Source organism: Ranitomeya imitator, chromosome 8 (genome assembly GCF_032444005.1).
Source record: "Ranitomeya imitator isolate aRanImi1 chromosome 8, aRanImi1.pri, whole genome shotgun sequence".
Lineage (NCBI taxonomy): Eukaryota > Metazoa > Chordata > Amphibia > Anura > Dendrobatidae > Ranitomeya > Ranitomeya imitator.
In genome coordinates this window covers 97,358,562-97,376,156 of record NC_091289.1, presented here as the reverse complement: position 1 = coordinate 97,376,156, position 17,595 = coordinate 97,358,562, and the positions used below count along the sequence as shown (strand labels likewise).

The 17,595-nt window shown below is 45.4% G+C and overlaps 1 protein-coding gene across 3 annotated transcripts in view; it reads left to right on the top strand.

Annotated features, from left to right (window-relative positions):
- Positions 1-17,595, top strand: part of HSD17B7 (hydroxysteroid 17-beta dehydrogenase 7) — a 169,439-nt gene that overhangs the window by 27,441 nt on the left and 124,403 nt on the right. For all 3 annotated transcript variants that reach the window (XM_069737193.1, XM_069737194.1, XM_069737196.1), the window contains exon 4: positions 17,218-17,332. In XM_069737193.1, the coding sequence (XP_069593294.1) occupies positions 17,218-17,332 (115 nt within the window). The remainder of the gene's footprint in view (positions 1-17,217; positions 17,333-17,595) is intronic.

Sequence of the window (17,595 nt, the reverse complement as noted above, 5' to 3'; positions counted from 1 at the left end):
AGTGTATTGTTCACTGGCTCCACTTCATCTCCTCTTGCTGTTGGGGTACCTCAGGGCTCAGTCCTTGGCCCCTTCTCTTATCTCTCTACACGACCCCAATTGGACAGATCATCAGCAGATTTGGCTATCAGTACCATCTTTATGCTGATGACACACAACTGTACACATCATCCCCCTGACCTTCTCCCCGCTGTACTACAGAACGCCAGTGACTATCTGTCCGCAACATTATCTGAAACTCAACCTCTCAAAAACTGAACTACTTCTGCTCCCACTGTCTACTAATCTCCATAAATCTGACATTTACCTCTCCATGGGTGGCACCATAATAACGCTCTGGGGCAGCAGGTGCGCTGTCTGGGTGTTATGTTTGACACCAAACTCTCCTTCACATCCCATATACAATCTCTTGCCCGCTCTTGCCGCTTACACCTAAAGAACATCTCTAGTATCCGCCCTCTTCTCACCATGGAAACAGCAAAAATCCTCACTGTCGCCCTGATCCACTCCTGCCTGGACTACTGCAACGCTCTATTAATTGGCCTTCCCCTCACTTGACTTTCCCCTCTCCAGTCCATCCTTAATGCAGCAGCCAGAGTCATCCATCTGGCTAATATGTACTCGGACGCGTCCGCTATTCGCCAGTCATTACATTGGCTGCCCATTCATTATAGAATCCAATTCAAAATACCTGTTCTCGCCCACAAAAGCTCTCCACCGTGCAGCACCCCCTTACATCTTCTCCCTCATTTCTGTCTATTGGCCTAACCAATCATTGCGCTCTGCAAATGACTTTCGACTAACCTCGGCAATAATCCGTACCTCCCACTCCCGACTCCAAGACTTCTCCCGTGCTGCGCCAATCGTCTGGAATGCTCTACCCCAAGAAATTAGGACTATGCACAGTTTGCATAGTTTTAGGCGCTCCCTCAAAACGCATTTACTCAGAGCGGCCTATCACGTTCACTAATGTAAGTCATTTTATGTATAATTGTGCGTGTGTACCCATTCACCAGCTCCATCTATCCCTCAAGATGGCTGGACCATCATTGTATATACATCATTGTAAATACACACCTGTACCTTGTATTTCCCCCACCTCAGTTGTAGATTGTACGCTCTTACGAGCAGGGTCGTCTTTTTTTGCTTTAATGATTGTATTGTTAATGTTGTTACTTATGACTTATTGTCATGCTGCAGCAATGCAGGTATGTGCAGACTCCATGAAGGAGAGTGGGTGACAGAAAAAGAGGTCACACTTGCCACACCGCAGCCCAGTGCAAGATGCACTGCGCCACCAGGTGGCGACAGAGAGTGGTCAAAACAAGCCAAGTCCGTAACAGTCGGTAAGCGTATAGTTGAAAGGGGAAAACAGAACTCGTGGTCAATATACAAGCCGAGGGTCCGAACCAGCCAGGAGCAAAGGTACCAGAGACGTGAGACAGAGATCGGAGTCAGAGTAAGCCAAAAGGTCAAAATGCCAGACAGACGTGTGGTAACAAAAACGTGAAGCAGGAGACAAAGTCAGATTCTTAGCTGGGTCGCAAATGGAGGGAATACACACCAGAGTCAAACTAGGTCGGGTACAGGAGACAGGTCAGGTACAGGTAAGGGAGGTCAGAGGCAAAAGGAACACAGGGGTTTCACAGGTAGCAGTCTCAGCAAGCCCAAAACTATCACTGACACAAGCTGCCAGCAAGAGAACCAATAAAAAGCCACTCCCAATTCAAAGAGTGGCAGGAATAGTTGACCCCACCATGACCAGGCCGGAGCAGGAGAAACTTGGCAAACTCCGACCCGGATCATGACACTTGTGTTTTGAAACTGTTAAACTGTAAAGTGCTGCGGAATATGTTGGCGCTATATAAATAAAGATTATTTATTATTTGCCGCGCTGTCATGCACACCCGAACCCAAACTTTTTGGAACTGTTCAGCTGAACCCGAACATCCAGGTGTCCGCCCATCTCTATTTCTCCCACATTCCAAAGACATTCTGATAGGGACCTTAGATCGTGATCCCCATTGGGGCAGTTGTTGTGAATTCTGTGGCTGAGTTCACTTCTGTGGTCACAAGTGGTATTGCAGTCTCTGGGCTTCCTCCCTCAGGTGTTTTGGTGAGCTCGTTGGCTGCCTTGCTATTTAGCTCCACCTGAGTCTGTCTTCCTTGCTCCTTGTCAATGTTCCAGTGTTGGATCTGAGCTACTGCATCTTTCCTTGGGCCTGCTGCTCTGCTAGATAAGTGCTTCTAGTTTGTTTTCTTTTTTTTTCTGTCCAGCTTGCTATTGTCTTTTGCTGGAAGCTCTGAGAAGCAGAGGGGTGCACCGCCGTGCTGTTAGTTCGGCACGGTGGGTCTTTTTGCCCCTTTGCGTGGTTTTCGTTTTAGGGTTTTTTGTAGACTGCATAGTTCTCTTTGCTATCCTCGCTCTGTCTAGAATATCGGGCCTCACTTTGCTGAATCTATTTCATTCCTACGTTTGTCTTTTCATCTTGCTAACAGTCATTATATGTGGGGGGCTGCCTATTCCTTTGGGGTATTTCTCTGAGGTAAGTCAGGCTTGTATTTCTATCTTCAGGCTAGTCAGCTCCTCAGGCAGTGCCGAGTTGCATAGGTAGTTGTTAGGCGCAATCCACTGCTGCTTATAGTTGTGTGAGGATAGATCAGGTACTGCAGTCTACAGAGATTCCACGTCTCAGAGCTCGTCCTATTGTTTTTGGTTATTGCCAGATCTCTGTATGTGCGCTGATTACTGCACGCTGTGTTGCCTGATTGCCAGCCATAACAGTACAAGGAGCCACACCAATGATTCCCAATAGAGGGAAAAAAGAAATCCTGACATCATTTTTTTTTCTTAGCTCTGTCTTCAGTCTTTTTTTTCATCTAGACATTAGAGTGCTTCAGGACACAGCTGTGGACATGGATATTCAGGCTCTGTGCTCCTCAATGGATAATCTCGTTGTAAATGTACAAAAGATTCAAGATACTATTGATCAGAAATCGATGCTAGAACCAAGAATTCCGATTCCTGATTTGTTTTTTGGTGACAGAACTAAGTTCCTGAGCTTCAGAAATAATTGTAAGCTATTTTTGGCCTTGAAACCTCATTCTTCTGGTAATCCTATTCAACAGGTTTTGATTATTATTTCTTTTTTGCGCGGCGACCCACAGGACTGGGCGTTTTCTCTTGCACCAGGAGATTCTGCATTGAGTAATGTTGATGCATTTTTCCTGGCGCTCGGATTGCTTTACGATGAGCCTAATTCAGTGGATCAGGCTGAGAAAAATCTGCTGGCTTTATGCCAGGGTCAGGATGATGTAGAAGTATATTGTCAGAAATTTAGGAAATGGTCAGTACTCACTCTGTGGAATGAATCTGCACTAGCGGCTTTGTTCAGAAAGGGTCTCTCTGAAGCTCTTAAGGATGTAATGGTGGGATTTCCTATGCCTGCTGGTTTGAATGAGTCTATGTCCTTGGCCATTCAGATCAGTCGTCGCTTGCGCGAGCGTAAATCTGTGCACCATCTGGCGGTACTGCCTGAGAGTAAACCTGAGCCTATGCAGTGCGACAGGACTATGACTAAAGTAGAACGGCAAGAACACAGACGTCTGAACAGACTGTGTTTCTATTGTGGTGATTCTACTCATGCTATTTCTAATTGTCCTAAACGCACTAGGCGGTTCGATAGCTCTGCCGTTATTGGTACTGTACAGTCCAAATTCCTTTTGTCCATTACCTTAATGTGCTCTTTGTCATCGTATTCTGTCATGGCGTTTGTGGATTCAGGCGCTGCCCTGAATCTGATGGATTTGGATTATGCTAAACGTTGTGGATTTTTCTTGGAGCCTTTGCGGTGTCCTATTCCGTTGAGAGGAATTGATGCTACACCTTTGGCCAAGAATAAGCCTCAGTACTGGGCCCAGCTGACCATGTGCATGGCTCCTGCACATCAGGAAGTTATTCGCTTTCTGGTACTGCATAATTTGCATGATGTGGTCGTGTTGGGGTTGCCATGGCTACAAACCCATAATCCAGTATTGGATTGGAACTCTATGTCGGTAACCAGCTGGGGTTGTCAGGGAGTACATGGTGATGTTCCATTTTTGTCTATTTCGTCATCCATTCCTTCTGACATCCCAGAGTTCTTGTCGGACTTTCAGGATGTATTTGAAGAGTCCAAGTCTGATGCCCTACCTCCGCATAGGAATTGTGATTGTGCTATCGATTTGATTCCTGGTAGTAAATTCCCTAAGGGTCGTTTATTTAATTTGTCCGTACCTGAACACACCGCTATGCGCAGTTATGTGAAGGAGTCCCAGGAGAAGGCTCAGCTTTTCGCTAATCGCAGACGCCGTGTGGGACCCCGACTTCGTGTTGGGGATTTGGTTTGGTTATCTTCTCGTCATATTCCTATGAAGGTTTCCTCTCCTAAATTTAAACCTCGTTTTATTGGTCCGTATAGGATTTCTGAGATTCTCAATCCGGTGTCTTTTCGTCTGACCCTCCCAGACTCCTTTTCCATACATAATGTATTCCATAGGTCGTTGTTGAGGAGATACGTGGCACCTATGGTTCCATCTGTGGAGCCTCCTGCCCCTGTTTTGGTGGAGGGGGAATTGGAGTATATTGTGGAGAAGATTTTGGATTCTCGTGTCTCTAGACGGAAACTCCAGTATCTGGTCAAATGGAAGGGTTATGCTCAGGAAGATAATTCCTGGGTTTTTGCCTCTGATGTCCATGCCCCAGATCTTGTTCGTGCCTTTCATGTGGCTCATCCTGGTCGGCCTGGGGGTTCTGGTGAGGGTTCGGTGACCCCTCCTCAAGGGGGGGGTACTGTTGTGAATTCTGTGGCTGAGTTCACTTCTGTGGTCACAAGTGGTATTGCAGTCTCTGGGCTTCCTCCCTCAGGTGTTTTGGTGAGCTCGTTGGCTGCCTTGCTATTTAGCTCCACCTGAGTCTGTCTTCCTTGCTCCTTGTCAATGTTCCAGTGTTGGATCTGAGCTACTGCATCTTTCCTTGGGCCTGCTGCTCTGCTAGATAAGTGCTTCTAGTTTGTTTTCTTTTTTTTTCTGTCCAGCTTGCTATTGTGTTTTGCTGGAAGCTCTGAGAAGCAGAGGGGTGCACCGCCGTGCTGTTAGTTCGGCACGGTGGGTCTTTTTGCCCCTTTGCGTGGTTTTCGTTTTAGGGTTTTTTGTAGACTGCATAGTTCTCTTTGCTATCCTCGCTCTGTCTAGAATATCGGGCCTCACTTTGCTGAATCTATTTCATTCCTACGTTTGTCTTTTCATCTTGCTAACAGTCATTATATGTGGGGGGCTGCCTATTCCTTTGGGGTATTTCTCTGAGGTAAGTCAGGCTTGTATTTCTATCTTCAGGCTAGTCAGCTCCTCAGGCAGTGCCGAGTTGCATAGGTAGTTGTTAGGCGCAATCCACTGCTGCTTATAGTTGTGTGAGGATAGATCAGGTACTGCAGTCTACAGAGATTCCACGTCTCAGAGCTCGTCCTATTGTTTTTGGTTATTGCCAGATCTCTGTATGTGCGCTGATTACTGCACGCTGTGTTGCCTGATTGCCAGCCATAACAGGCAGTGATGATGTATGTAAAGAGCTGGGGAATATGATAGCGCTATATAAGCAATGTGTTTTGCTTCTGAAGTGTCTCCAAGAGTGGACCCTCTGGGTCGTGATACCAGAGCCCCCATGGACGAGCAACCCTAGTGAACCCACCCCCCTATACAGGGAGCATCAGGGACAGGCCCAAGGAAGTTTAATATCTCAACGGCCGGTACCAAAGGGACGGCTCGTAAGGGAAAAGGGAAGCCGAAGCGAAGGTCAGAGAGGGGACTGGTGGATTAAGCGACCTTGGAATGGAGCTTGAAAGTGAGTAGGATCAGTGGCGGACAGGGAGGGACTTTGGACAGAATCCGAGGAGAAGGGAAGGATACAAGAACCCCACGGAGCCACAGCGAGAGTTGACACTGCAAGACAAGAGAGGACAGGGATGGGCAAGACACACACAGAGCACACCAGAGCAGAGTACAGGGCAAGGCAAGGGTGTGCAGAGCATAAGAGGACAGACAGGACCTGCGCAAACTAGAATATTCTCCAGCAAGATTGCTAGTGCACAAAGTACTGATAATCAGGCACCTTCCCAGGCAGGAAGGCGCCTGATATACCCAGTGGCCGCCGCCATGATAGGACGGTGCCTCCGCTCCGGGTCATGACCTCCTCCTGGTACAAAGCGCCGAAGGAGTACGCGGCTGTGAGCTATGCCACCCAGCGTTCATGCGCAGACCACGGAGCAGACGCGAAGCCGGAAGTGTTGGCAAGGGACTGCATCGTGCCAGAAAGCGGAGGAGCCCAGGTAAGTATCGCAGGTGGTAACACAATGCATAATAAATAAAAACAGGCCAGATCCTTTGTTTTATGGGAGATCAGCCGCTGTCATAGTTGTCTAAAATATATATATATATATATATATATAATGTCGCACATGTTTATAGTGCAGTCCTAGATTAAAATCAGCTTGTACATAGATCACATTATGACATGTCAAACTAACAAATTTCATATTTGAGGGCCAACAGCCCGAAACACCGTGTCTGTGAATTGAGATACTGATTTGGCTTTTATCCTAAGTCATATTGCACGACTCGTTAAAGGGTTGATTGTGACTTGTAGGATCGCTACTTCCAAGGTGGCGCTATATAGTTTAAAGGTACCTTCACACTAAGCGACGCTGCAGCGATACCGACAACGATGTCGATCGCTGCAGCGTCGCTGTTTGGTTGCTGGAGAGCTGTCACACAGACAGCTCTCCAGCGACCAACGATGCCGGTAACCAGGGTAAACATCTGGTTACTAAGCGCAGGGCCGCGCTTAGTAACCCGATGTTTACCCTGGTTACCATCGTAAAAGTAAAAAAAACAAACACTACATACTTACCTTCAGCTGTCTGTCCCCGGCGCTCTGCTTTCCTGCACTGACTGTGAGCACAGCGGCCGGAAAGCACAGCGGTGACGTCACCGCTGTGCTTTCCGGCTGGCAGGTGCTGACACAGGATGCAGGAGTGCAGAAAAGCAGAGCGCCGGGGACAGACAGCAGAAGGTAAGTATGTAGTGTTTGTTTTTTTTACTTTTACGATGGTAACCAGGGTAAACATTGGGTTACTAAGCGCGGCCCTGCGCTTAGTAACCCGATGTTTACCCTGGTTACCAGTGAAGACATCGCTGAATCGGTGTCACACATGCCGATTCAGCGATGTCTGCAGGAAGTCCAGCGACAAAATAAAGTTCTGGAATTTCTGCAGCGACCAACGACATCACAGCAGGATCCTGATCGCTGCTGCGTGTCAAACACAACGATATCGCTAGCCAGGACGCTGCAACGTCACGGATCGCTAGCGATATCGTTCAGTGTGACGGTACCTTAAGTCCTCCTTTTTTTTTCTCTGAAGAGGCAATTTGCATATCAAATTTCATCTATTGCTTCTTATTCAATCCTATGAACAGTGTGGCATTTAATGTTTGTTACCTTCTTACTCGGAAACAATGTGTGGAAGTGTGCTGCTGGTGTCTAAAGTCACGTTAATAGATTTAGGTGTGGATCCATCACTGAAAATTTCTATTGTAGTACAGTACAAAGCAACTGAATCAGGTTTTAGAAAATCCTATTTCCACAGCTGCAAAAAATGATGTTGTATTTTTTAACATAGAATGAGAATTCTGTTCTGCAACATGCCATATTACACGTGGATTCCTAACAGAAAGGTTGTGGATTTCATACCTTTTAGGGCCCCTTTCCACTTGTGAGAAAAACGGACGAGTGCAATCCGATAAAAAATCGGATTGCACTCGGACCAATGTTTTTCAATAGGTGACATTCCATTTGCGATTTTTTTTTTCCCCAGCCGAAATCGGACTGAGAAAAATCTGTGTCGGCTGAGAAAAAAAAAATCGCAGCATGCTGCGTATTGCTGAGATTCTCAGACGAGACTCGCCAATGCAAGTCAATGGGTGCGAGAAAAAAAACGCACAGCACTCGCACCATGCGAGTGCTGTCCGATTTTTACGCACCCGTGTCCTTAGAAAAGCCGGCAATTCAGCGCAGAGTACAGTAAAATCACACTGACAGGTTAGATGAGAGTAGATATATACACATAGAATAGGTATATATACATATATATATGTCAGGGAGACACCTATATATATATATTTATATTTAATGCAGCGCGAGACAGCTTAAAAGCTGGTAATTCAATTACCGGCTTTTGCTTTCTCCTTCACAAACCCGACATGATCTGAGACCTGGTTTACATACAGTAAACCATCTCATATCACCATTTTTTTTGCATATTCCACACTACTAATGTCAGTAGAGTGTATCTGCAAAATTTGGCCGTTCTAGCTCTTAAAATAAAGGGTTAAATGGCGGAAAAAATTGGCGTGGGCTCCCGCGCAATTTTCTCCGCCAGAGTAGTAAAGCCAGTGACTGAGGGCAGATATTAATAGCCTGGAGAGGGTCCATGGTTATTGGCCCCCCCCCCTGGCTAAAAATATCTGCCCCCAGCCACCCCAGAAAAGGCACATCTGGAAGATGCGCCTATTCTGGCACTTGGCCACTCTCTTCCCATTCCCGTGTAGCGGTGGGATATGGGGTAATGAAGGGTTAATGCCACCTTGCAATTGTAAGGTGACATTAAGCCTAATTAATAATGGAGAGGCGTCAATTATGACACCTATCCATTATTAATCCAATTGTAGTAAAGGGTTAAGTAAAACACAAACACATTATTTAAAATTATTTTAATTAAATAAAAACAATGGTTGTTTGAGTATTTTATTCTACGCCCAATCCAGTCACTGAAGACCCTCGTTCTGTGAAAGAAATAACATAATAAACCAACAATATACTTACCCTCCGCAGATCTGTAACGTCCAACGATGTAAATCCTTCTGAAGGGGTTAAAACATTTTGCAGCAAGGAGCTTTGCTAATGCAATGCTACTCCTCGCTGCAAAACCCCGGGGAATGAGTCTAAATATAGATCAATGAGCTATATTTAGCTTCATTTGCGGTGAGGCGCCCTCTGCTGGCTGTTCATAGATCGTGGGAACTTTCCTAGAAAGCCTGGGAGCTTTCTAGGTAATTTCCCGCTGATCTCGGTTCTTCCTGCTCCAATCGATTAGTGACAGCTGCAGCCAATCACAGCAGTGGCCTTACTGATGTCATCCGTACAGCTAGAAATTGCTGGGGATGGTAAGGAGCGTATTACTTCTATTGTTGTTTAAAAAAATATGAATAGTTGGCTGGAAAATCCCTATAAAGGAAATAGTCTGTCACCACATTTGACCTATCTAAACTATTAATATGGGCATACAGGTTATAGAATGCTGAAAAATATCCCTGTGTGCCTCATATGAGATGTTTTGTTGATAAATCCTTTATCTCTTTATATAAATGACCTCTTCAAGGCTCTGAGGAGGAGGCTGCCTGGAAGATAACTCTGCCCCAGAGATTATTATACGTGAAGGGGAATTATAAGTGAGACAAATAACTCTCACATAACAGGAGAAATGAAGCCGGTCATCTGGTAAACACATTTTTACTTCTCTCTGAGCTCTGCTGTATTGGAACAGTATTGCTGCCCTGTCTGCGTGTGAGCTGGAGGCTGAGAGGAACCTGCACATGTGAGGTATAATCACACACAGCTCTGCAGAAGAGCGGGAGCGGCCATTACACATAACTTTGCCCCAAAGATTATTATACTTGATGGGGAGTTACCAGTGTGATGTGTAAGGTTATGTGCCCTTGATCAGTATTTGTTGCGTTTTTGCCGCTGCATAGTTAGGCAGTATCAAAACCACATTGGCCATATGCTACAGCATGGTGGATGGGATTTCTACAAATCCTGTTTCATCTGTGTATGTACACCTGCGGATCACCCGCGGACACTGACATGTAACGGGTCTTTCAGATCTGCAGCATGTCAATTTCTCTTATGGAGATGCTAGTCTCCGTAACAAAAGTTTCCACAATAGAATTTACTGAATACCATGAATCCACATTGTTCAGTGATCTGTTGTGGATTCTGTTTTTGGGCTCCCTCTGGTGGTTACAGATGGTACTGGGTGACTTGTGTTCTCTGTGGTCTCTGGTGTCCACCTGTTCTATCAGGATATGGGAGTTTCCTATTTTACCTAGCTTTCTTGTCATTTCCTCGCCGGCGATCAATGTAATCAGTGTGTCTTGTTACCTCTGCTTTCCGCTTCATTAATCTTCAGGACTAGCTAAGTTTTTTATTTTCCTGTTCCACGTTTTGCTTTATTTTTGTTTTAGTCCAGCTTGCAGTTATGTGATTCTTTGTTGCTGGTTGCTCTGGTGGGCTGATATTACTCCTCATGTTCCATGAGTTGGCACATGAGTTCAGGTAATTTCAGGATGGTTTTTTGTAGGGTTTTTCGCTGACCGCGCAGTTCACTTTTGTATCCTCTGCTATCTAGTTTTAGCGGGCCTCATTTTGCTGAATCTGTTTTCATTACTACGTATGTGCTTTCCTCTCATTTCACCGTCATTACATGTGGGGGGCTGCTATTTCTGTGGGGTGTTTCTCTGGAGGCAAGAGAGGTCTTTGTTTCTTCTAAAAGGGGAAGCTAGTCCTTCGGCTGGCGCGAGACGTCTAGAATCATCGTAGGCACGTTCCCCGGCTACTGCTAGTGTTGTGAATTAGGTTCAGGATCGCGGTCAGCTCAGTTTCCATCACCCTAGAGCTTGTTCTGTTTTTTGTGTGCTTGTCCTTTTGTGATCCCCTGCCATTGGGATCATGACAGTATCGCCGGCCCGAAAAGTGGTAATCATAGTGGCTGAAGTAGGAGGAAAAGTAGTCTGAGGAAGTTTTTTTTTTTTTTTTTTTTTTTTCCTTCCCTCAGTTTGCTGCGTCTTACCTCCTCTTTATCCTTGAATGGCTCTGACCTCAGCTGTTTATCATGGACGTCCAGAGTTTGGCTTCCAGCCTGAATAATCTTGCTGCTAAGGTTCAAAATATACAAGATTTTGTTGTACATGCTCCTATGTCTGAACCTAGAATTCCTGTCCCAGAGTTTTTTTCTGGAGATAGATCTAGCTTTCTGAATTTTAGGAACAATTGCAAGTTGTTTTTTTCTTTGAAATCTCGCTCCTCTGGAGACCCTGCTCAGCAAGTCAAGATTGTAATATCTTTCCTGCGGGGTGACCCTCAGAATTGGGCATTTGCATTGGCACCAGGGGATCCTGCGTTGCTCAATGTGGATGCGTTTTTTCTGGCATTGGGTTTGCTCTATTAGGAACCTAACCTAGAGATTCAGGCTGAAAAAGCTTTATTGGCTCTCTCTCAGGGGCAAGATGAAGCAGAATTATATTGTCAGAAATTTCGGAAATGGTCGGTGCTTACTCAGTGGAATGAGTGCGCCCTGGCTGCAAGATTCAGAGATGGCCTTTCTGAGGCCATTAAAGATGTTATGGTGGGGTTCCCTGCGCCTACAGGTCTGAATGAGTCTGACTATGGCTATTCAGATTGATCGGCGTTTACGGGAGCGCAAACCTGTGCACCATTTGGCGGTGTGTTCTGAACAGGCACCTGAGACAATGCAATGTGATAGAATTCAGTCCAGAAGTGAACGGCAAAACTATAGGCGGAAAAATGGGTTGTGTTTTTATTGTGGTGATTCAGCTCATGTTATATCAGCATGCTCTAAACGCACAAAAAAGGTTGATAAGTCTGTTGCCATTAGTACTTTACAGTCTAAGTTCATTCTGTCTGTGACTCGGATTTGTTCATTATCAGCCATTTCCGTCGATGCCTATGTGGATTCAGGCGCTGCCCTGAGTCTTATGGATTGGTCATTTGCCAACCGCTGTGGGTTTAGTCTGGAGCCTCTGGAAGTCCCTATTCCTTTGAAAGGAATTGACTCTACACCTTTGGCTATGAATAAACCTCAGTACTGGACACACGTGACCATGCGTATGACTCCCGTTCATCAGGAGGTGATTCGCTTCCTGGTACTGTATAATTTACATGATGTCTTAGTGCTTGGTCTGCCATGGTTACAAACTCATAACCCAGTCTTGGACTGGAAAACGATGTCTGTGTTAAGCTGGGGATGTCAGGGGGTTCATGATGATGCACCTCCGATTTCTATCGCTTCATCTACTCCTTCTGAGGTTCCTGTATTTTTGTCTGATTATCGGGATGTTTTTGAGGAGCCTAAGCTCAATTCGCTTCCTCCTCACAGGGATTGCGATTGTGCTATAGATTTGATTCCTGGCAGTAAATTTCCTAAAGGTCGTTTGTTCAATCTGTCAGTGCCAGAGCATACTGCTATGCGGGATTATGTTAAGGAGTCCTTGGAAAAGGGACATATCCGTCCATCTTCGTCTCCTTTGGGAGCAGGTTTTTTTTTCGTGGCCAAAAAAGATGGTTCCTTGAGGCCTTGTATAGATTACCGTCTTTTGAATAAGATTACGGTCAAATATCAGTATCCTTTGCCATTGTTGACTGATTTGTTCGCTCGCATTAAGGGGGCTAAATGGTTCACTAAGATTGATCTTCGGGGTGCGTATAATCTTGTGCGGATTAAGCAGGGTGATGAGTGGAAAACCGCATTTAATACGCCTGAGGGCCATTTTGAGTATTTGGTGATGCCTTTTGGACTTTCTAATGCTCCTTCTGTTTTCCAGTCCTTTATGCACGATATTTTCCGTGAATATCTAGATAAATTTATGATTGTGTATTTGGATGATGTTTTGGTTTTTTCTGATGACTGGGAGTCCCATGTTCAGCAGGTCAGGAAGGTGTTTCAGGTCCTGCGGGCCAATTCTTTGTTTGTAAAAGGTTCAAAGTGTCTCTTTGGAGTCCAGAAGATTTCTTTTTTGGGGTATATTTTTTCCCCTTCTACTATTGAGATGGATCCCGTCAAGGTTCAGGCTATTTGTGACTGGACGCAGCCTACATCTCTTAAGAGTCTACAGAAGTTCTTGGGCTTTGCTAATTTTTATCGTCGTTTCATAACTAATTTTTCTAGTGTTGTTAAGCCTTTGACGGATCTGACTAAGAAGGGTGCTGATGTTGCTGATTGGTCTCCTGCGGCTGTGGAGGCCTTTCAGGAACTTAAGCGCCGGTTTTCTTCTGCTCCTGTGTTGCGTCAGCCAGATGTTTCGCTTCCTTTTCAGGTTGAGGTTGATGCTTCTGAGATTGGAGCGGGGGCGGTTTTGTCACAGAGAAGCTCCGATTGCTCGGTGATGAAGCCATGTGCGTTCTTTTCTAGAAAGTTTTCGCCCACTGAGCGGAATTATGATGTTGGTAATCGGGAGCTTTTGGCCATGAAGTGGGCATTTGAGGAGTGGCGTCATTGGCTTGAGGGTGGTAGACATCGTGTGGTGGTCTTGACTGATCACAAAAATCTGATTTACCTTGAGTCTGCCAAGCGTCTGAATCCTAGACAGGCTCGTTGGTCACTGTTTTTCTCCCGTTTCGATTTTGTGGTTTCATACCTGCCAGGTTCAAAGAATGTGAAGGCGGATGCTCTTTCTAGGAGTTTTGTGCCTGATTCCCCTGGAAATTCTGAGCCCACTGGTATCCTTAGGGATGGGGTGATTTTGTCGGCTGTCTTCCCAGACTTGCGACGTGCTTTGCAGGAGTTTCAGGCGGATAAACCTGATCGTTGTCCGCCTGAAAGACTGTTTGTTCCGGATAATTGGACCAGTAGAGTCATCTCCGAGGTCCATTCTTCTGCGTTGGCAGGTCATCCTGGAATATTTGGTACTAGAGACTTGGTGGCCAGGTCTTTTTGGTGGCCTTCCTTGTCGAGGGATGTGCATTCTTTTGTGCAGTCTTGTGAAGTTTGCGCTCGGGCTAAGCCTTGCTGTTCTCGGGCCAGTGGATTGTTGTCACCTTTGCCTATCCCGAAGAGGCCTTGGACGCACATTTCCATGGACTTTATTTCGGATCTCCCTGTCTCTCAAAAAATGTCCGTCATCTGGGTTGTGTGTGACCGCTTTTCTAAGATGGTTCATCTGGTACCCTTGCCTAAGTTACCTTCCTCCTCTGAGTTGGTCCTTCTGTTTTTTCAGAACGTGGTTCGTTTGCATGGGATTCCGGAGAACATTGTTTCTGACAGGGGATCCCAGTTTGTGTCTAGATTTTGGCGGACGTTCTGTGCTAAGATGGGCATTGATTTGTCCTTTTCGTCTGCATTCCATCCTCAGACGAATGGCCAGACGGAACGAACTAATCAGACCTTGGAAACTTATTTAAGGTGTTTTGTTTCTGCTGATCAAGATGACTGGGTTACCTTTTTGCCGCTTGCCGAATTTGCCCTTAATAATCGGGCTAGTTCTGCTACCTTGGTTTCTCCTTTCTTTTGTAATTCGGGGTTTCATCCTCGTTTTTCCTCTGGTCAGGTGGAGCCTTCTGATTGTCCTGGAGTGGACATAGTGGTGGATAGGTTGCATCAGATTTGGAGTCATGTGGTGGACAATTTGAAGTTGTCCCAGGAGAGGGCTCAGCAGTTTGCTAATCGCCGTCGCCGCGTGGGTCCTCGACTTCGTGTTGGGGACTTGGTGTGGTTGTCTTCTCGTTTTGTTCCTATGAAGGTCTCTTCTCCTAAGTTCAAGCCTCGGTTCATCGGTCCCTATAGGATCTTGGAAATTCTTAACCCTGTGTCGTTTCGTTTGGATCTCCCAGCATCGTTTGCTATTCATAATGTGTTCCATCGGTCGTTGTTGCGGAAGTATGAGGTACCTGTTCTTCCTTCGCTTGAGCCTCCTGCTCCGGTGCTGGTGGAGGGAGAATTGGAGTATGTTGTGGAGAAGATCTTGGATTCTCGTGTTTCCAGACGGAAACTTCAGTATTTGGTCAAATGGAAGGGTTATGGTCAGGAGGATAATTCTTGGGTGGTTGCCTCTGATGTTCATGCTGCTGATTTGGTCCGTGCATTTCATAGGGCTCATCCTGGTCGCCCTGGTGGTTCTCGTGAGGGTTCGGTGACCCCCTCCTCAAGGGGGAATACTGTTGTGGATTCTGTTTTTGGGCTCCCTCTGGTGGTTACAGATGGTACTGGGTGACTTGTGTTCTCTGTGGTCTCTGGTGTCCACCTGTTCTATCAGGATATGGGAGTTTCCTATTTTACCTGGCTTTCTTGTCATTTCCTCGCCGGCGATCAATGTAATCAGTGTGTCTTGTTACCTCTGCTTTCCGCTTCAGTAATCTTCAGGACAAGCTAAGTTTTTGATTTTCCTGTTCCATGTTTTGCTTTATTTTTGTTTTTGTCCAGCTTGCAGTTATGTGATTCCTTGTTGCTGGTTGCTCTAGTGGGCTGATATTACTCCTCATGTTCCATGAGTTGGCACATGAGTTCAGGTAATTTCAGGATGGTTTTTTGTAGGGTTTTTCGCTGACCGCGCAGTTCACTTTTGTATCCTCTGCTATCTAGTTTTAGCGGGCCTCATTTTGCTGAATCTGTTTTCATTACTACGTATGTGCTTTCCTCTCATTTCACCGTCATTACATGTGGGGGGCTGCTATTTCTGTGGGGTGTTTCTCTGGAGGCAAGAGAGGTCTTTGTTTCTTCTAATAGGGGAAGCTAGTGCTTCGGCTGGCGCGAGACGTCTAGAATGATCGTAGGCACGTTCCCCGGCTACTGCTAGTGTTGTGAATTAGGTTCAGGATCGCGGTCAGCTCAGTTTCCATCACCCTAGAGCTTGTTCTGTTTTTTGTGTGCTTGTCCTTTTGTGATCCCCTGCCATTGGGATCATGACAGTGATCACCTGCAGATTTACCTGCGAACGCAGTATTTTGGATGCAGTAAAAATACACTGCATCCAAAATGCTTCTACTTCCAGATCGTGGGCACATAGATTCATGGTTACCAGTGTGATGTGTGATGGCCGCTCTCTGCTCTCCTGATCTCATTGCAGAGCTGTGTGTGATTCTACCTCACACATCTGCAGGTTCCTCTCCGCTTCCAGCTCACAGGCAGACAGGGCAGCAATATTATTCCAAAGCAGCAGAGCTGTGAGAGAAATAAAAATGATTGTAAGAAGACAAATTTTAATTTCTAAATTTTGGTGTTTAGTTACTTGTCTCACATTGGTAACTCCCCTTCATGTATGATAATCTCTGGGGCAGAGTTATCGTCCTGGCAGCGTCATCCCCACAGCCTGGAAGAGGTCATTAATATAAAGTGATAAGAGGATTTATCAACAAGACATCTGATATGAGACACACAAGGATCACTTTTCAGCTTTCTAGAATCTGCATGCCCATATTAATAGATGCATCAAATGTGGTCACACATTTCCTTTAAATCTCCCTTCACTATGATTAAGTCACAGCGCACATGGAACAATGACCAGCTGCCCATTGTCAGGATTAATAATCATTCGTTACACCCATAGTGATCAGAATTGTACAATATCTCATTCCATAAGTATTCTATACATGTCCAGAAAAATCATCTAGTGAAATAAGAAGAAAGCCAAGCATTAGTAATGTCTGCTTAGCATCTTGTTGTCTCTCTTACGTCACCATAATATTTGGAGCTAATGTAGGATTATATTTGGTTTGCAAATTGCCTCTTCAGAGAAAACGAGGACTTGAACTCTATGGCGCCACCTGTTGGAAGTAGCGATCCTACTAGTCACAATCAACCCTTTAACGAGTCTTGCAATATTTAATTTGGATAAGAGCCAAATCAGTATCTCAATTCGCAGACACGGTGTTTCGGGCTTTTGGCCCTCGTCAGTGCAAAGCATGAGAACTGATTAGGCTAGGTGAGAGGCTCTGGACCGAGGTCTAAGGTGTAAGGTTTCTCCTTGTGGAGCAGTGTTTCTCAACTCCAGTCCTCAAGACCCACCAACAGGTCACGTTTTCAGGATTTCCTTAGTATTGCACAGGTGATAATTTCATCACCTGCTCAAGCATTAATTCCATCGCCTGTGCAATACTAAGGAAATCCTGAAAACATGACCTGTTGTGGGGTCTTGAGGACTGAGTTGAGAAACACTGTTGTGGAGAGTGACATACCAGCTCTATTTGGTTGTAATGGATTTTTCTGCACCATGTGCTCTTGCTGACACCGCGTTTAAGTGTGGACACAATTACACCTCTAAACATTTTCTTGACATTTGTGATCCATTTCCCCAGATGGAGCTTCTTCTGTGAGCTTGTCTATTGTTTCAATACAGGAAAGCCATCAGCATCTTTGCAACAGGAGAAGGACTTCTGACGCAGGAGGACCGTGTTACTGAAGATGGCTTGCAAGAAGTTTTCGAGACCAATGTGTTTGGCCATTTTATACTGGTAACGTTTTGCATATCTGGTGTAATCACTTTTGGGACATAGCTAGTTTTATTAAGTAAATCTCCACGTATTGATTTTCAATAAAAATCGCTTATGATATTATTAATAATTTTTATTGTGCTCCTTTTGTTAGAGTAGTGTAGAAATTGCGCACATTAAAGGTCTGATCTGAGCAAAACAAGGAAATGTAAGAAATGTGACTACTTTGCACAAGTTCTTGTTTTTGCCAGTGAAACCTCCTTTACTTAGAATTTTCCATTTCA